At 42.6% G+C, this 20710-nt stretch overlaps 1 protein-coding gene across 5 annotated transcripts in view; it reads right to left on the reverse strand.

Annotated features, from left to right (window-relative positions):
• Nucleotides 1-20710, reverse strand: part of LOC109483794 (neuronal PAS domain-containing protein 3-like) — an 84188-nt gene that overhangs the window by 9522 nt on the left and 53956 nt on the right. For all 5 annotated transcript variants that reach the window (XM_019786905.1, XM_019786907.1, XM_019786908.1 and 2 more), the window contains 3 exons: nucleotides 10485-10668; nucleotides 6412-6524; nucleotides 2794-2987 (listed from right to left, as the gene is read on the reverse strand). In XM_019786905.1, coding sequence (XP_019642464.1) covers nucleotides 2794-2987; nucleotides 6412-6524; nucleotides 10485-10668 — 491 coding nt within the window. The remainder of the gene's footprint in view (nucleotides 1-2793; nucleotides 2988-6411; nucleotides 6525-10484; nucleotides 10669-20710) is intronic.

Below are 20710 nucleotides of genomic sequence, written 5' to 3' on the forward strand. Positions count from 1 at the left end.
TTAACATAGTAAAAGGGTTGGGTTTAACTTTGAATAAGAGAATAAAAACTAAGCTGCCCTGTCGTGCGTAAAAAGGTCTAATTTCAAGGGGCTCCATTCAGCAAAGCCGCCTGAACGGTGATACCCCTCGTCGGATTAACCCTTTGAAGTTGCCTCTTCTCCAACTGACCACTTTGATAATCCATTGATCACATGTACGACATCTGTTGTCTTTGATATTGTAATAACAACGTCCATGCTATCCACCCCCCACCTATTGGGCAGGTATTGATAAATTTTATCACACAACAATTATGCAAGGTACAACATACGTCATCTACTGCTGTATGACAACAAACATACTATGAAACTAATACATTTGTAGGCCTTACAAAAGACTATGGGATGGGAGTATGGGATGAGAATGTGCTTTTACAATGATTGGTGGAATTTTTAGTGTTCAGGCATTTTTTAGAATAGTGTCCCTTATGAACAATGCATGGGTTGTCACATGTCAGTATGGAACACATTTAGATTACAATTGGAATGAGAGCCTGACCCGTGTTGTGAAGTTTTATAAATTGAGATCATGTGTTAGATGTACGTTGATTGTAATTTCATGTTCGCCATGTATTGTATGTATTTTCTTCTCTCCAGGAGGAGTAGCAGTCGCGAGGAGAGACTAACGGAGAGATTAAAACATCAATAAACAGGCCTGTATAAACTGAATGTTAGAAGTAGGAATTCAGTAATGTCATGTTGCTGCCCCGTTGCTAATAGGGTTCCACTTTGAGATAAGACGGGCCCCTCCAAGGTCGGGAGGGGTTTGTGCGAGGATGACAGATGAATAACTGCTTATGGCTTGCATGTTCACGACCCAATTCATAGGCAAAGATGTTGGTGAAGATAGCAGAGAGGACCTAGAGGACGGCATCTCTCTGCATCCACGACTCGACTCACCTCTAATCAAATCAAAATATTATAGATCCCTTAATGGCATTCTACAAGCCAATAATGACTGCCATAATCCATTAATGGGATGTGCTCATCCTCCCCAAAACTTTCATGGACTTCGGGGTAAATTAGCCTGAAGGAATATACAGAACATGTAGCAGGCAATGCTGAAACTTCAGTCACGACGTCGCCCCACGTCCTGCTATCTCCTGGCCCCACAGTGGTCAACAGTCCTGAGGGAGTGGCCATTGTTCGTTCTTTATTATGGCGCAAACTCTGGGCACAAAGAGGTTGGGTTTCCCTTTTTTGTTGGCTGCAATAAAAGGGGGCATAACGAAGAGCCAGGAGAGTCTCTCTCTCCCCCATTGATCCGCCAGGCATGAAAGGGGATCTGGCAGGCCATTTCCAAAATAAATCTCCGCAGATCTGAAAATTACATGTTGCAAATGGAAGGAACAGAGATTAAAATGGCAGAGTTGATGAAACATAATTGATCCAGGTGTGGTAAATAATTCCCGGCTGCGGGCAGGAAATTGCCAGATACTTCAACTCGTATTAATATCGCAGACTTACAAACAGGAGGTGGGGTGCAGGCGGTGGAAATGAATGTCACACGGCAAGCGCGTGCGGCTGACAGAAAAAAATCAATTAGGTTATGCGTTTCCCTTTATGATCTTCTTGATGGCAAATTGCTATGGTAGAGCGATATCTGAAGTCCACAGAAGTGGTACGTATCCATTGGGACTTGGTTCTATGGGATGAGTTAGCCCCTGTCCATCATCTGATGGGCTTTAAAAGAGGGGGAGGGGGTAGAAATAGAATTGAGGTAGAAAGTATATGGTCACCTGAGATTTGGAAGGATTTCTATGTGAAAATAAATAGAAGTGATTAAAACGTATTCTTGATACATTGATGTTAACCACAGTAACCATTTGAAGTATAAGGCTTCCAATATTTTGGAAAACAACTAGCAGGTGTTAAGAGGAATCCTTTAGTGCTCCTGAATTTCTACCTGAAAAAAATGAAAAAAGAAGATCTGAAATAACTGTGCTAGTTGCAGTGTTTTTATCTACATCTGCAATTGGAAGTGTAAGGATTTGGGTATACAATGTATATTTTCTTTGCCCTGGAATAGCAGAAATCTCTTCAGCACCAAGGGCAGGAAAGGGGTCAATACCAAGTACAAGAAATCAGAGATTTCAGACTTTCTGGAAGTATTTGGGTTTTTTGTAATCTTCAACTTTCTCCCATTTCCTTTGTCTGGCCTTTTGACCTGTCATTCTGCCTGTCAATCAACCCACACATATGACCACATGCTGTCAACCCCAGACAACCAACAAAAAACACAGAAGTAACAAAAACAGCAGCAGCCCTCACTGCAGGGAAACAGTGGCTCATTTTGTTATTAATGCAAACATTAACTTTAAGATGTTACTGGAATGAATTCTAAATTTTACTTCTTAATTCAGTACAAAGGCTCCAAATGAAAGTACCATGAGATTTCTGCTTAATGTAGAAACTAAAAGGGCTATTAGTTCCAAGCAGTGGTGTTTCAGTAATAAGCTGCAGTAGATTTTGCACCAAATACCAGTTGTACCTTTGGTAAGAGCAAGTACTTAGGTTTGAATCCCTTGGTGTACCTTTCCATATTAACTGAAAGACAACTCTGTGGGCACTTTCAGATTCTTAGTTCCATGTTAAAAACTTAACTGAGGATTTCTATCAGTGGTATCAAATAGCACATATTGATATATGACAGCTGATAACCCATGTATTGTTAGTAGTCTCATAGTATGTTTGTTGTTAGTATTGTACCTTATATGATTGTTGAGCAATGAAGTTCATGTTTTGTATTTTTACCTGGGCTCGCAGTAGATGATTTTGAGATCCATGGTGACCCTGCTGACGAACATGTTCTGTTCCATCCTGATTTCGTTGATGGTGGGTGGGGGGAGGGCGTGCGCCACGGCCACCAGTCCCAGGATCGTGATGGGGTTCCGCTGGCTGTGCGACAGGCTGAGCCGCGGCCGCAACCGCCCTGTGACATGTATAACCTGATAATGTAATAACAAAGAACTGTTAAATCACAGGGTTAGACATCTTTTCCAATCCTATGTTCTGAACCAACCCAGTTCAGTACCCCCCCCCCTTTTTCTGCATACCTGTACTGGTAGGCAGCAATCGATCCGATCCACACTTGCCTTCTCCACTGTGACCTTTGTTCAAGGGCAACCGTCTGCTGTTCAAGATTGACTGTTAAGGATTTACAAACTTGTGCAAAACAACCCAGGCCCTTGTCTAATATTTTGACTTCGCAAATATCTTGTTGTGCTGACAGTGCAGACTCTTGTCATTTGTGCTGTTGATGTAATTACGTTACCCAGTAACACATATTTCCCTCAAATATGGCAGCTTGGATTGAATTTCATGTTTTTTCTGCAATGCTAAATGCCTTTCTCTTTGTCCTGTTTCCCTCTGTTAAAAAATCTCTTGGTTTATCCAATGCGCAATCAAAAGATTGGCCTGAAATCCTTCCTATGAGTAAAGTATGGAGCAGGGTGGGAACTTGGTGATTATTGTAATTTGACCTTGGAATAGGAGGGTATTGCTCCAAGGGAAAGGTTCTTTCACAGGGACATGGTTTCCTTGATACCTGGGCGCTTCTCATCTACGCCGTATTGATCGATGGACGCTGGACCTGTAATATTAGCCCCCGATGAAGATCAAAGATACAACGAGATAGAAAAGCAATTTTCCCGGCTTTTGTAATATTTATCAACGGCTGACTTAATTTTTGTCTGGCACAACTCACCCTATAATCTGTTTATTACACTGACTGGCTACCCTCTGAAGGGGAACTCGAATGCCTTGCGTGGATCGCCCGTGCAGGTGTGATGGCAATTTTCCAACGAGAATCACTGCTGTACAATTGATACTCTAGGCCTTCAAACTTAATGACAAGGTAGAAAGAGGGGCAATGAGTTTAAGAGAAAAAGCAAACTTTACTTTGGGAAAAAGTGTGGGGGCAAATTGAAGGTGGTGTGGGCCAAGGGTGCTGTTATACTGCTTGGGAGGATATTTATGGTCGTTTTGATAGTCAGACATTACATCTTTGCAGCAAACCATCCGTAAACTTGTTCCGCCCTCTAAAGCTTAATGAGACGATCCCTTCCACCGCTGGCCGGAGGTGTGATTCGGGTGACGTAAAATCCATATATTTGACATCAATAGGAACTCTTTTCCGGCTACTAAATTATATTGATCGGCCCATTACAAAAATCATTACATTGAATAAGTCACAGCTGAATCTGCACCTGTTTTGACACCATGAGTGACCTTCTCGACAGAGAACGGCCCCCGCTCATTCTGCGCTCCTTGGTAATAAAACCGTCGACAAGGGCCAACCAGGAGCCACTAGCTCGGAAAGGGGAGCAGACAGAAAGGGAATCGGTGTCAGAGGGCACACTAAAATCCCACCCAAGGGCGCAGTTGTCGGGAGGCCCTCTCCGGCGAGACCTTGTAATGTTCAACTTGAGCTGCAAACCGACAACAAAAAGCCGGCCCCAACAATGATGTTATCAATTCTAATGGGTTCCCATGCATACCAGCGGCCATTCCTTGTCACTTAGTTTGGAATACTGTGTCGTTTGAATATGTTGGAAATTTGATAACAAAGAGGGATAAACAATTGGGTTCATGATGAATGCGCAGAAGGTCGGCCTGTGGCTGCAGAGTTTTGCCTTGCATGGCAGGGTGAGGCTTTCCCACACTTCATTATTTAGCTGTGAATCTAAATGTGAACGTTGTGTTTTTTTCAGGACTTGTCACTGTACTTGTAGGGTGGGGGTGGGAATCCATGACTCAGGAATATGTCTGGAGCAGGGCCTGAACACTGAGATCTCTGTAGGCAAAAAGCCTGTGCAAGCTCAAAGGAGTTTCCTACTTTAAGTGCGCTGCTATTGATTTTCGCAGAAAGCACTTTTGTTTCTCGATCTGCCTCCCAAAGTTTCCCTCCCTAACCACCCTCCTAATGGTTCGCCCTGTACAGTCAGGACTTTTCTCCCCAAATGATGGGGGCACCTTTCACACACTGGCCAAATCACTTTCCCCAAATTTCTCTCAGATAAAAACACCAACAACAAAGGAGCCCAAACTTTACTCGGCAGACTAAACAAAACCATATTGTTCGACCGGGAAGTAAATTTTCCCTCTCCTGATGACATTGACAATGGCCGAAGTAAATCAGATGCCAGTCTGCATCAACAGCACAACAGATTGCTTTGTTTCCTTTTTCCCTCTATGTAAGGCCACACCAAGTTATTTCAATGGTTCCTGAATTGAAAAGAATAATATTGAACATCACGAAGAGTATAAGGGGAAACTTTGTATGTTCAAACAAGCCAGGAGTGGAGTGAAAGCAGTTTTTTATCCGGTTCTTTCTTCTCATACTTGCCTCGATTTTACCTCATAATGTTGGAGAAACAATGAACTTAATTTTCAATGATGTGTTTTTTTTCAATTTTCAGACAAAGGTCTGTCCAACTACAGCTGTACCTGTGATATGAACCTACTTATTCTGGACAACCTTTTAAAGTACTTTGTTGGAACTTTCGATTCTAATTGTTTCTTTCATCATCATCATCAAAACTGTACTGTCACAATACATATATTTGACGTTTTAGAGCATCAAAAGGGAAAAGGCTGTATTGTTACAAAGCCCATTCAGATTGATTTGTGGCATTTACATGTAATTGTAGATAAAAGATACCCATGTGGTATCAAAATTGATGTCGGGGGCTTGAACTTCAGTTTCTCAGTGAGTAAGAACATGGAATTTTGTAGGTCAGCAGCAGTGGTCGAGTCACAAATCGGTTTCATGGGACAACTGCGATTTTTGTACCTTTCAGAAGTTATCACAAACCCGTTTTTTTAGAACCAAATTGCAGAATGAGAAAATATTGGGCACTTGCTCGTGTATGATTTCTTGTGTGCAATCTCCATCACAAAGTCATAGGTTTGATATCCCAGTGGAGCTACAGTAAACTGGTGTTTATGTCCAGAGTTACAGTAATTTACAAGGGAATTGTTAAGCCAAAGGCCCCAGGTTTGAGGACAGCCATGCTTTGTCAACCCCCCAGACTTACTGATAACTGTAGTGGTCCACTGAAAGTCTCTTATGCTACTTGAATTTGTATGTGTATTACGCAAATAGATTGTTAGGCCACACAGATTTGGTTCTTGGACATTCAAAGTAATCAGCTGAAGTACATTTGTACAAGATAAAAATGGGCCGGGGAGTGACTGAGTACCAGCATATATTCAGTATGTGAAACTTTTTAGACCAAATTTTATACATTCATTCTCCTCAGGCTCTGTTTATCTTGCATTCCAGCATCACTTTTTTTAAAAATCCGAGAACCAACAAATTAGATCGGTGTGGCCTTGTGTACTATAAAGAGAACAAAAAAAATGATGTACCTTGTAGCCAGAAGACTTGACGTGTACCCCTCTCTTGGTCAGGGTGGATTTCATCCTGATGAAACAAGACTTGTCCCACCTGTAGTCAGGGGTGATGGTTTGGCCTATGACATCTGCAGAAACAAAAAGTCTGTTAGATATCATTGACAGTAGTAGTAATGACATTTGACATCTGGTGAAATTAAAATAAGAACCTCTGTGAGGTAGCCTTCTTTCCCAAGTTATTGTCAGGAGTGTGGCAAATTTTAGAAGGTTTTGACTCATAATTATTTTAGAAGAGTTTATGGGAAAGTGCAGACTTGAGAAATCAGTTGAGAAAAATTTAAATCCAAGAACTAGTAAGTCAGAGTGTCTATTTTGTTCTTCCTCTAGCAGTCTTATGTTGTACACTGCTATCTCACACCAGATCAAGAGAGTGACTGATGATGCGACAAGTTTTTTGAGAGGGTCTCCTCAAATTCAAAGCCTTCTGCACCATCGAAGCTCAGTAATTGACAGCTTCGAGCGAACCGAGAAAGAGGAAGTGGCTGAATCTAATTCCCAGCCTATAACTTCCTAATGAAAATATTCTGTGGGAAATCCACATGGGAGCAAAGGCAAGCTTATTGCTGATCCACCTTCTTTCCACAACATTCGCTCTTCATTGAGTGGACTGTAATATCTCCTTGTTCGTTGGAGAATACAGGGCTTGCACCCAGACTGAGCAGGGCAAACCACTTGGCTGTAACCATAGAGCAAAACAGTTTTATTAGCTGCTCATTCTGTGAGATCAATACAGGGGGACCCTCGGAGGAATTCAGATTTATGAGTTATCTACGACTGCTTGATTTCCTTGTAGGTCAGAATTTTGGATTTCAGGACGTCGTGCAGACATCAGCACAAAGATGGATGCTGGATTGTTGTGGAGTAATGGAATTACCTGGACCACAAATTGAAAATGTTGAATGCAGGAGCGTCAAAAGGGTCCAGGAAAGTAATCTGCTAGACAGGGGGACGATGTGAGTGGGTAGATGTTGAATGGAAAGTTACAACAAATAGCAGGATTACAAAGGAATCAGTTTCAGTGGCATGGTTACGGATAGCTCTGGACAATTGAGACTGCAGATGAGTAGAATGATGTGATCTAAAAAGGGATGGAGGAACTGTAAGTGGATTTTGCCAGGAAGACCTGCATGTAGGAGAAATTTTAGTAAAAAGGAGACTGGTAAATATTTCATGGTGTAATTAGAAGGATCGAAATGGCGGTCAATATGGTACTTTTTCTCCCAAGGAAGGAATCAATGACCAAATTGAAGTTTGATGAATGCCAATGTATGAATAAATGAAGCACTGCATGTTACACGATGACAGGCTCCTTGAAAGGTAATGAAGTAATCACAGACCAGTTCAGGTAGTGAAGTGTGGAAATGAGACAGGTCTTGATTGGGCTGTTTGTTTGTTTGTTTGTGTGTTTAATTCTATCATCAAAATCAATGGCTCCATTCATCTTTACTCATTCTTGATGGTCAAGTCTGCTATCCAAAACGTTTGGCATAGAGATTGATTCCAGTACCATCATTGTTAATCCTGATATCCTGTGTTCTACAAGACAATGGACCTTACCTTTTCTATCAGTTTTACCATTTCAAAATGTGTGATAGTGTAAATAGGAATTGAATGCCCATGCACTGACTGAGCCAAAAACAGAGGTCAAAAAGCAGCATATCATCAACCGTAGGCATTAGACAGATGGTCCTCTAGAGGAACAAAAACTCCAGCCCAACGATCCTTTGGTATACCAAAGCAAAACCCTTTATGATAAAGACATAAAGTTCTCGACAAATGTCTCATTAACGTGGTAACGACTTCGCCAGGGGAGCCACTAGACTTGATGTAAGCATGGCACCTGAACAGTGGGGGCATGTAGTATGTCATTACAGTTACTGGGCTGTATGTCTACCCGAGAAGGGGTCCTTCCCTCCTCCCACCTTTGTGCAGTTTCCACCCTTAGTGTCACCGGTGCCTGGGGTAACATTCACAGGCGACCTCCTCTCATGAGACCCTGCACAGCGCAGTTTGCCCTTTCCAGTCTGCTGGGCCTAAATGCTTTCTGTCACCTTGCACATGACTGCTGCACTTGATTGGAAGGTCAGCGGTGATGTGTGCCTGCGTTTCCGTGCCAACAGAAGCCCCGCGAGCTTGCTCGTAATGCTCGGACTTTCGCGCATTACTGGATTACCGTTCCATTCATTTTCCGAAGACGAGCGAAAAACTTAGTTTATTAGGTCCAATTAGGCGAGGCTGTGCTTCCCATTTTAGCACCACGCTTCGCAGTGGGCATCACTTTGTAAATTGAACGCAAACACTTAATTATTTGGTAAGGTTGGCGGATAATAACTCTTTGGGGAGAAACTTCACCCGACTTTAATGGCCTAGCCTAACACCATAAACCCGCGTTAACATTTGCTACATGGATAATGTTAATTATCTCTTGCACGGAACATAAAAATCTAATAGAATGGACATAGTCTGCTACATCAAATGTTGCAATTAAATGGACATTACTTAAATATCATGCATTTCTGAGAGGTGCCCAGTGTCAAAGATCACCCGTCACACCGCCTAATAGTTCGGTGACCCGGAGCAAATAGTTATTGCTTTGTACAAGCCATGGCACGCAATTTATGGACAGTTATGACCATGAGATATTAATACATGGCTGAAATAATAGTTTTGCTGCTGAATTGCACTATCCTATTTCCCCCGTACAAGGGTATGTGTCAATACAGCGTCCTCAGAGAGTGCTTGAAGTGAAAATCCCTCCGTGCCCAGAATGTGTGAGTTGACAGAGAGCTAGTCCCCCTGTAATATTCCCACCCTGATGACAGGTCAGCCCTTGTCTTCGTTAGCGCACTCGGCAATGCAAATGATTGACCGGGCACAACCACTGCCTGATCGTGCACTTGGTCTGTTATCTCCTCCATGCGATCAGACTGATACGGACTAGGCTATAATCTACACCAGGGCAACCTGTTACATATTCCAGGCCAATTGGGTCAGAACCTGCTTGAAACTTTTCTCCTTGCTCATTTGCATGGTTGTTTGACTCTCTTGTCATCTTTAGGTAGTCCAATAACTGCAAGCATACTTTGTGTTAAGTTGACAGAGTCATGTGAAAGTAGCTCAGAATTGTTCAGCCTCTCCAACCTCTAGCAGGAAACAAAACTACTACGAACTTATTGTGTAAAGAGCAGCATAAAAACAGCCCCCACTCCTTGTACTGTATGTTATTGCACAAAAATAAAACTCCCTGTATTTTAGCTTGCCTTTTTGCTATATACTTTGTCTTAGAGACTCAAAGACAAAGTTTGCAATCCTAATTTGCAGACTTCACTGTACATGTGGTGTATATATACATGTAGCTGATTCCACGGTGTATACATAGCTGTGGAAATATTTCAACTTGTTGCATGTTTTGGGTACCTAGGACAATATGCTAAACTTGTTGAAAAGTCATAAACTGCAGATTATAGACATGTAACTCCCATACAATTGCCAAGTTGCAGGATAAAAAAGAAACTATGCTGCTTTCTGGAAGTATTTAATAAGCACTCTCTGAATCTCAAAAGAAATAGTTGATGGTGTCTGTCCTTGGTGCTGAATGCTGTCAACTGTTGTGTCCAAAGGTTTTACCTTTGATTTCAGTGATTTGGTAGTGTTGTTTGACTGATGGGTGAAGTGAAGTGATCTTCTAACTTTAATGAAGTTGAAGAGTACTTCCTGAATTGGTTAGTAGGGGCTAGTCCATTTTAATCAGAGGAGGTCTAACATTTGGCTGTTTGGGAGAAACAATTCCCTTACCTGTTTCTCCATGACAAACATCTACATGTACGTAAATGTCATAAATTTGATGCGCACCAATGATAAGAAAAAATGTAAGGCTTCTGTTTATACTTGAATTAATCAGTTTATAAACTTTTCTGTCCAGGAGAAATATCTCTCAACCAGTTTTGAAATGTTCAAGAAATAAAGATTTATATCACCTGTTTTGTTTCCCCTCTATTGTACTCAATGGTAAACTCAGATAAACAAACCTGTTTCTATATGTTCTGGTATGGGTAGGGAGGAGGGTGTTGTTGATGCGCTGCCCTCCCCCTCGGACGTTGCACCTTGCCCCTGCTGGCCTTGGGGAGAGATCTTGATCCCAAGCTGCTCCGCGAGTTCTGCATGGTCCCCGGGATGGACGTAGTCAAACACACTGCTGCCTGTCATCTCAACCTAAGGGAAGGAAAAAGGACATTTTGAACAAAAGGGGGGAAAATGAAATAAAAGAATGTTTCAATCAGGTTGGTAGTATCCATCCTATTCAGACACTACATGTAGTTCAAACATCTGATTGCTTCTCTGCATGTCTGCCTCTGACTCCTGTTGTTCACGTCTCTGGACATCATTTGGAGAGTTTCTTTTTTAATTGACGTGTGAAGAAAATATTGTTCTAATGTATGATGGTCAGGACAATGCTGTTATCTATTATCTAAAATGATCTTAACCTGATTTACATATCACGCTTAGAAATCAGTGGCTTTGTCATGTTCAACCATTTTTCCAGTATTGTATACAATGTAAGTGTTAACTAGTTCTGCCAGTCAATTCTACTGATGCTGAAGAAGAGAGATGGGTGTCACTCAAAACTTCCAGGAATAATCGCCATATTTTATGCAGGAGTAGAGTTTAAATTCTCCATGAAAAACTGTGAGTTTTTGTGGGTGAGACGAGGCACATTCTGCCGACCGTTTCAGGCTCCCTGGGAAAATGATTGCTTATAGATATCCAGGTGCAATGCTGCGCACAGCTGGGACCTCCGATACATTTAAGGTTCATGTAAGTGGTACAAATCCATTTTGTGCATCGGGAGGACCGGTGAAATATGTCCCCACAGATAGCGTAAGCGAAGCCCGCAGGTATCTATTGATTCTCTAATATTCTTATCAGTTGAGTGATGTTGCAGGATGGGAATTATGCTTGACTCATTTCGTCGGTCGGTTTTACATTTAGGACTGCAGTAACTCTAACTCCTGAGTGTTCCGGAGATAGCTCGTGGCTATTTCCATGGCTGCACAATGCGCAAATGGAGGCATCAGAGATTGTTTCGGCCAGAAGTCTCGCCAAACGTCTAATGAAAAAATTAATATATACATTGATGCAGGTTGACTCATTCCCTCAAATTATTCTGAATTATCAACAATTATTCTTGATAATTCGTTAATATATTCTTAATAATTGTGAATGAACACAAACACAGTCTTTCAAATTATTCTTCACGGAGGAAATTTACGTTGCTGCGCATCACTGACAAGTGTCACCCAATCGACTGCACAATAAATTTTAACCTAAAAACAGTTGGTTTCATCAAGATTTTCATACTTTGTGTTGTCTTGTATCCCTTGCAATGTGTGTTAATGTTAAAAGTAGTCCAGATCCTGCTGGCTGGTTTCATCCCCTCTCAAAGAAATTAATATAGTTCAAATAAACTTGTTGATATAAAACTTTGTAATTTATGGCATTTTGTATCCCTATGCAGGGGATGATAACAAATGAAGGTCAAAGAGCTTTGTCAAGTTAGATGTAACCGTAAAAAGACGTAAACTTATTCTTTTGCTGTACCCTTCAATAAACTCTAGTTTATGTCATTTTGCATCCCTTATAATATGCAGCGAATGATATTAAAGAAAAAGATCTCCAGTTTGTGAAGTTGTAGAACTGGTGTAACTCACAGTGAATAGATGTTAACTTTCAAGAAAGGATTTACGACACAGCGCCTCACTGACTGGTTTCCTGGACCGTGTCCCCACAATCGACTGAACAGCAGCAGGCGGGGTGCGGAAAATATCGAGCCCAAAATCAGATCAGCAGAGCCGCTGATTTGTTGTGAAGCTTGGCAATAAGTATCTGGTGCAGACAATCGGCCTGCGTAATGAGGGAAACCAAGCATTCAGACGGAAGAACATAAGCTGCAATTGTGTGACAGCAGCGGATAATTGATTGGTGCCGTCAGCTATTGACAAGGCGCCCAGTATCGGTGAGAGATCTGCCACGAGCAAGCTCAGCTGTTTGTTGGGCAATGACATCACCAGTGTGGGGGAAAACTGCTGAAATGGACTGTGATCATGTCAAGAAAGAAAGGAAGAGTATCCTGGAACAGTAAGCTTTTCCTAATCCCTCTCACATATGCTGCACAACAGGGTGATGTTAATACCACAATGTGAAGGAATACCGTGGAAACAAACATGACCATTCAAAAAGGAAGAATGTTCAACATATACATGCATGTTTTTTTTATCTTGATGCAGAGATGGACAAGGTATGGGAAGGATGTTAATTTTTTAGCTTAAGCATGCAAATCTGAGTGCCAGCCAGCTAGCTATGGTCTGTTATACAGGAAGCTAATTTGAATTGGCCAGGGACCACTTTTGTCCCTCTGGTGAGCCACAGCGGAACTGCAGGTGAACTTCTCGGTGGGAAACTGAGAGACTCTAGGGTATAAAAGAAACCCATTTTTTTTGTTTTGGCACCTTTCCAGACATGTAAAGAAGAAACCAGACAAGTGTAAAGTATGTCTATAATCTGCCCCAGACTTTAAGTTGACATTTAAAAGTAGTATCAACTTTGACTACAACTGTCGTACCTGGAGACCTCTGCTAACCAACCATCTTACCTACCCTGGGTAAAGATGGGTCCCACAGACTCAAAGTCAAACCTGATACAGACAGGCTTCCTGTACAGAGCCTGCATGGCGCTAGGGCACACAAATGGATACAATTATGTAAAGACTTTCCCTTGTGGTTGTCAGGGGAAATAATTCATGATGGGAGGGGCAGGAAAACAAGCAGGTCAATCAGTTCGAATGACTGTTGTGTCTGGCTGGGACTGCAGACTGAGACAGATAGGTCAGGAGGTCATGTCAGCTGCAGTCTGGGTCGTCACTCCCCCCATTGGTAAACACAGCCAGTACTGGTATATATATAACATACATATACACACACTGACTTATATATAGGCTTGGAGTTTGCAATGTTTTTGAAAGACACATGTAATAGGATTTGGGCACCAAAACTGGAAATGTTCTCAAGATTTTGTCTTTTGTTTATTCCAAAAATGTTTTCATCCTTTACAAGTAGACATTCTTTCCTGCATTTTATCTTAAAGTTTGCCTTTCTGAAATGAATCTTTAATATTTCTCCTAGTTTCCTGTCTGTACCACACTTTCTGACAACATGGCACCATATCCCTTTTAATCTGTCGGTGTTGCAGTTCATTTCTTTTTCCCATCAAACCACTTCCAACTCCGGATCGCGCTTCTTAACAAAACTCTTCCTAGACTCATCTCCCCTTTCATTGTGCACTTGAGTGACTTGTGCTTTTCTCCGCCAGGGAGGGAATTACGCCGTGCGAAGCGATCTCGGCTAAAACCTTGAGCAGGGAATTCACCAGTTAATGGACTTATTGGGAACTCATGAATATGTTCTGTAAATTGCGTAGCAGTACATCAAGCCGGCACTTCCGAGGAGGGGGATACAAAAGGATGGATCTGAACATCAGACCTTCCATTCCCTTCCTCATCCACCAATAGCCGCTGCCCACTTCCATCCTTAAGTGCAGATGAGGGACTTATCATTGGGAGTCTGTCCGTCTGACAGACTTTCTCTCTCCCTGTGGCTCCGGGGCACGGGATGGTAAAACGGTTGCGAGTGACCAGCCAAGCTAACCTTTCCACGCGGTGGACTCAATCAAAACAGGGCAATTTTCTCAAATGGGGTGACGAGGAGAAAAGGTCCGGGGCCCTGGTTGACCTTGGGGCAGTGCTGCTCTCTCCACTTTGCTGCGTTCAGCCAGCCAAGTATGATCCATCCCAACTGTGCGAGCTTGACCACAGGGTCCCTTCAAGTGTACCGATTTCCCCCACTGATGGCTACAGGGGGTACAGAGGTCTCCCCCCACAATTTCTGCCCTTGCCTGTGGGGTGGCTTGCACCCATTATCCCCACCTTTGACCCCCAGTGCATCCTATCAGAGGGAGGGATATTGAAGCTTTGTGCCCGGGGAGACAAATGTGTTTTGGAGGTAATTCGCCACCTGTACCTCAATAACTGTCCCGAAACTCCAGTGATTCTGGGATAAAAACCTGCGCATTTCCATCCAAATGGCATTACAAATGGGGGTGGGAGTAAATCGATAGAGTCTAGCGAGAGGGATCGGGGCTCGACGAGTAAGTGTGTGGGTATGACGGCAGGAGGGGGGCGTAATTCTCCCCCAACTTATGGCAAATCTGTGTGCTCTGAAGCAATGGATTTCTATTTTGCCGCCTTAATTGGTCGTCTTTGCCACATCTGCATATATACAGTTCTTCCATCATAGCGTCCGGAATTGGATAGACTGGCAGAATCCCTGCGATGGAGAAGCCTAGTTATGGCAGCCTAAAGGGGTTAGGGTGGAGATGGGACCATTTTCAGCGGTGGCCATCCCTTGGGTCCCGTACCAAACCATATGTAACTCGGTTTTACAAGGCTGTGGGGCACTCGGACAGCCCAAAATGAATTCCCAGTCTTATTACATCCAATACCAGACATTTAGGCAAGCAAACCTGGCTTATCCATGGCGCCTGTTCATAAATATGAAAATCATACGTGCTTGCATTTCATGGCCCCAGCCTGGAAATAATCATCCCAGCCATTTTGAACACTTTTATGATCCTGCTTTCTCATGAAAGCCAAAATAACCTGTGTGAGTTTATGAGTGATGGGAAGCAACCTTGGTTGCCATGGCGGCACTCGGAGACGGCTGTGCAGCACGTGATGGATGTCGGTAACGCAGGGGTCCAGGCTAATGATGATCCATCGCTCACACGACGACGTGGCTGTCCTTTGGTAGCTATGGCTACCATGTGACTGATAAAGACACTCGTCGTTTGGGAACAGCAAGGTGCTGTTGTCACCACGGGCTGCGCATTAAGGAAGGATGCTCAGAGTCAAGCTATCTGTCACATCTGCACCTTGCCAGTTGGCTGGAGTGGTTTCCTTGCCTCAGTGTGTAGTCCATATCAGAACAAACAAATGGTTTTGGAACATCCAGAAAAAAATGCTTTTTATCAAAGTGCAACAAAGGGCCCAACAGGTTTCGTGACTAATCATACATAAATCACCATTACCTCTTTAGTGACATCATAAAGGAATGAAAATGACTAATATTATACACATAACATAGATTAAACATCAATCATCCTGTGAGAATTCCTGATAACCAGAAATTTATTGTTTTACTAATACAAGATGTCAGAATACAAAGTGTATGTCGTGTATTAGTCATCATGATGACAAGAATGTCTTGTAGAACTAAAACTCATTTTTGATTCCATTGCAGTAAGTAAAAGTTACATAGTCTATTTACCATCTGTAAATGAAGCTGGCCCGAAAACTTTTCAAAACTTACGAAATAGGGCAAGGTGGAAAGTGGTGGAAACTTTGGACACCACATGGGAAGTTCAATTAGAGATTATTTCCTTACTGCTCAATTGTCCAAAATGTTCCTGCATGGAAGCAGAAAGCTGATCACTTCAGGTCAATGATGCGTGCCAAATGGTGACGAAATTGCTGTAAGATTCGGCGTCAAATTTCAGCCAGGGCCTCGTGAATATGCATGAGCAGAAACGGGTCAGAGTCACCTGCCAAGTGCGCGGAACACTGGGAATGTTCATGCGTGTTGTTTGCCGGCTACTTTTCTATTAATGACCAGTGCGTAATTAACTCCGGCTGTAGGAGTTAGTTACCGGTACATTTCCCATTTCTCTGGTCAGGGAAAAGCAGTGACTTAGATGGGAGAGGTGTGTGTCTCTTGAAAGACAAAAACACTGAGATGCAGCAACTCCCTGATATCCTATTTGACTCATTTGCTATTTATCAGTATGGACATTATTATCTTGTGCCTTAAATGTTGAGAGATCGTACCTTAGAAGTATATTTTGTACATTGATATTACCTTTGACCTGTCCATTAGCCTCATGATATCGCACCTGTTTAAGAAGACTTTTGATGTCTACATGTAGCTTTTAAACATGCAGATTGATTTTACATTAAATTTTGGTTTATTACCATCTTGAATATCTTCAAAGACTTTTCAGTTAAAGCATCAACTCTAGCTCGTTACCCATTCTGGCTTCTCTGGTTCGTACCAGGTATAACGCTGCAGGTTCCCGTTTCTCTGGTCAGAGAATAGCGGTACACTGGTATGTTTGTATGAAGGAGGAGGAGTGGCTTAGAGTCGTACGAACGAACGGAGGCGTTGGAGAGGTGTCTGTGTTAACGACATCCCTCATCCAGATTACACTCAATCACACAGTAAGCAAGTAGCGGATTATGTCATTGGAACTACGTCGTAATGAAGAGGGGAAATGGCTCCTCGGGATAGCCTGGATAAGCCCGCACAAAGTTCCCCTGCTCCTTGCTCCATACTATCCCATTTCCTTAATGTCTTTAAAATGATGGTGGCTAATTTTCTGCAAGCACCCCGATGTAAACCCTCTCGGTGTGCCTGACTGCTCCGGCGCTGAGGCACCCTCGCATGTATGTCGTCGGCCCCCTTGATGTGGTGATCCTTTGAAATTGCCTTCGTTCGTGTAACTTCCGAGGCAAATGGCCGGCTGAGCATGGAGGAAGCCCTGGACGCCTCGGCTCTGTGGAGTTCTCCCTGCATGCATTTTTTTCTTCCTCAGGCTCGTACTTACGATTGGAACCGGTGGTTAGCTGGAGCTCGTTGGGTTAATTGCCGCCTCCGGGACCACGATTCCCCTCAGTTATCAGGTCTTCAGCCTTATTAGAAGCCAACCAAGAAATTAATTTATCTCTGTGGGGTTGCATCATGTGTGTGTACATGTGGGGGATAACTAACTCAGGGAGCCTCAGAAACTTCCTCTCTTTGGATGGCAGCCGGAAAACACTCCTTACAACTCCTTGAAATCTCTAAGATGACGCACTTTCTGTTTCCCTCATCAGGGAGCTCATTCTGGTCCATTTTCCTGGCTGCCCCCGGCAGCCCATCAGGAGCGAGAGATCCTAATAGTGATTTCCCCGGCTTCCAAATGGCTCCAATTTTCCTTCGCAGCCTGCAGAATGGTGTTTAATTACCCTTTAAATTCTCCTCCTTTGAAGCAGCGAGGTGGTAAGTGAAGAGAGTGGTCCCGGGTCTTCACATGTGCTCAAAAGCAATTCAAGTATAAAACAGTTTTTCCACGGAAAATGGAAAAGTTTAAATTAGTAGTGTCACGAGTTACTTGCGGTGTCTATTCTGATTGACAATGTACTCGGGTGGAAAAGCCTCGAGGCTCGCATGCAAGTGTAGGATCTTAACGCCCGTGCACAAACACATGAAGACCCTGATAAGGAAGAACCTTCTGCTTGTTGTGGTACTAGTATTTGCTCTACTTCCCACACGATGCATTTCTTATGATCGGGATTCATCTTGGAACCCGAACATAATGCAAATTCACAATTTTGATAATCCCCAACGCTCCCCTCAAGGAAGTGATGGATGTTAGATAATTACCTCCGATGTTAATTAGTCGTGGTAGTCTGAGAATTAAAGCACAGTAATTAGTTTGTTCTTAATGGCTTTTTAGAAAAAGTGCATGAAGTTTTAATACGTATTGAATCATATGTTCAATCTGTTGTCGTAATCATTCACTGCACAGTTAGAGACTCCTCAGTTTTGTCCCTACTGATCTTCAGAATATCTTAAACACCTCTTGCCACAAAAAGCAATTCTTACATTTCTCTGCTGTTCCTTGTAAAATTTTCAAGGACTTGGTGGTAATGAGTTTTTCTCCATTTATCATATCTTTCCATTGAGAAAGATTTCTAACTTCCTCCGGACAAGATCTTCACTTGCAGACTGCAGCTAATGAGTCAACTACCCAAATCAGGAATGTCCATTCTACCTGGAAACAGCTATCAGGGTCTGCATTACTATATATATTTCAATTATTTGATTCGTATTCTTTCATATTGGCCGACATTATTACAGCCAAAAATGTTGATCCAAAAATAAGAAAACTGACTTGTCAAAGAAATTTTTATGGATACCTCTTTCTTCCTGAGGTTGTTCTGAATGTTTCATTTTTTTGTGGGATTGAAAGTTTAACGTACGCATGTAATGTAATTTGGCAAACACAGATATAGCAATAGAAAAGGACCAGGAAGACTATTACATGATGTATTTTCTTAACTAATGGAGAATGTAAATAAACAAACACAGGTGATCTGTCATGCTGATACTACAACTATTTCCTGGAGTGGAATGGAAGATGCCACCAGCAGCAGGTGATTATTGAAATAACAACCTAGTGATTATTTTAATAATGACCTGTCACCAGAGTGGCACACTGACTGATGGCCACATTTGAAAACTGTTCCATGAAGGCTGCTAAGCAGGGTAACCAGTCATCAATCAATGAAGACAGGTTATTGAGATTGTGTGAATAGAGGATGTAAGCTGGCACAAGCAGAAACTTGCCCACACAATACAGTCAAATCTATACATTGTCAAGTGGCCACCTCTACATAAGGACCTCCTGGCCAATGATTACAAAACTGAACCAATGGCTAACCTCTGCATAAGGATCACCTTCATATTGACATACAGTTATAAACCCTTTCAAGTGACCACCTCTGCCTTGGGATTACCTGAGTATGCACTTTTTGCTGTTTCTTTAAATAAGTTTCTCATTGACACAAGTATTATGGAATCCGGTCCATGTTGACCTTGATAACAGTCACAGGGTAACTGTCGAAAGTCACTGACGAAAGCTAGTCACTGACGAAAGCTAGTGGATACTAGCTGAAACGTCTGACATTTTCAAAATCATATCCAGTTGCTTGAGTAACCTTCATCGATGAGTCACAGGGTAATGTTGACCAGCTCTACCTTGCACTGCAGCGCTATGTAGGTCCCTGCAGTGGAAAGCATGTGGTCCAAATTGAGCTTGTATCCTGAGCACAGTTCACTATTCAATCTTCGTAGTAGTCTGAATGTTGTGACTTAAATGCCATGTTGTATCAGGAAAATGGGTTAAGAGTGCATTGCACTGCTTTGTTACAGTCGAAATCCAAACAATGGAAAGCATTTCTCCACAACTGCAAGCAGCATGTAAGATAGAGAGGGGAGCTGGGATTGGTGAGTCCCTGGCAGTCCATGTTCTAATGCCCTGCTGTACCCAGGGAAAATGTGAAATCCAATGCCCTTGGCCTGACCTCCAACAAATTGAATTTGAAACTTGAAATCGGTTTACAAGCTGCCATGGTAGCAGCAAAGCTCCCCACTATTGTCTGCGGAGGGGTGACACCAGAGGTCGGCTGGGCTTGGGACAAGGGTTACAGAGCTTGGGACAAGGGTTACAAAAGCCTTACAACAACTGTTACAAATCTCCTGTCAATCAACTGTCACTGACAGACCTAAAACCACCTCAGGGCAAATCAGTTGGGAGCCAGAGAACTTTCACCACTCAAACCATCTCTTTTTTGTTTCTCTGAGTCTGAAATCAATTAGTGCTTATAGTTTTAGGGGGACACACCTGGCAAGGTCAAGCAGTTTGGGACCAAGGTCAAAACTCCGTGCTTGCCAGGGGAGGAGTGATTTCTGCTAAAGGCAGTAGCCAGACAGAAGGGTCAACCTGTCATCACTGGTATTCACCATAAACAAACATCAGTGTAGAGAGTTGTTATAAGGACAGGGTATGCCCAGAATGTACACATGAACACAGTGTAAGTTTGGACATCTGCACAAGGCCATGACCAATCTATTACATTGTTACAGATCTAGCAAGAGAAAGGAAAAATTTCTCCCTGAAATTGGCATGACCTCCAAAACCTTGTCAACTGAGACACATTTATAGATAGTTCTCCTGATAGGTTGTTTGAAAATGGAAACTCTATATTTTGATGATAAGACTCATGAGACTTTACTTTTGACCTCCTTCCACACCAGCAGGCTATTGTCTCTCAGTTTGATCCAGCAGGTCAGTAATTCATGGTGACACAGACAGTCTATCCCACTGTGAAAAGGTGTCCTAGAATTACAAACTCATTCAAATCCTGGGAATCAAACCTGACCATTTCTGACAGGCTGGAAGATGTTGTGAGTAACCCGTATTTACCCACGTCAAGTTCACTTCGTGCTTGTGGTAGGAGACTCTAAGAAGTCTGATCCATACTCACTAAAACTACCATGACTAGCCTTCTCACTTTGTGATATCTCAGTGATCAGAAGATTGCTAA

This window comes from Branchiostoma belcheri, unplaced genomic scaffold, assembly GCF_001625305.1.
Source record: "Branchiostoma belcheri isolate BF01 breed outbred unplaced genomic scaffold, Haploidv18h27 scaffold66, whole genome shotgun sequence".
In the NCBI taxonomy this organism is placed as follows: domain Eukaryota; kingdom Metazoa; phylum Chordata; class Leptocardii; order Amphioxiformes; family Branchiostomatidae; genus Branchiostoma; species Branchiostoma belcheri.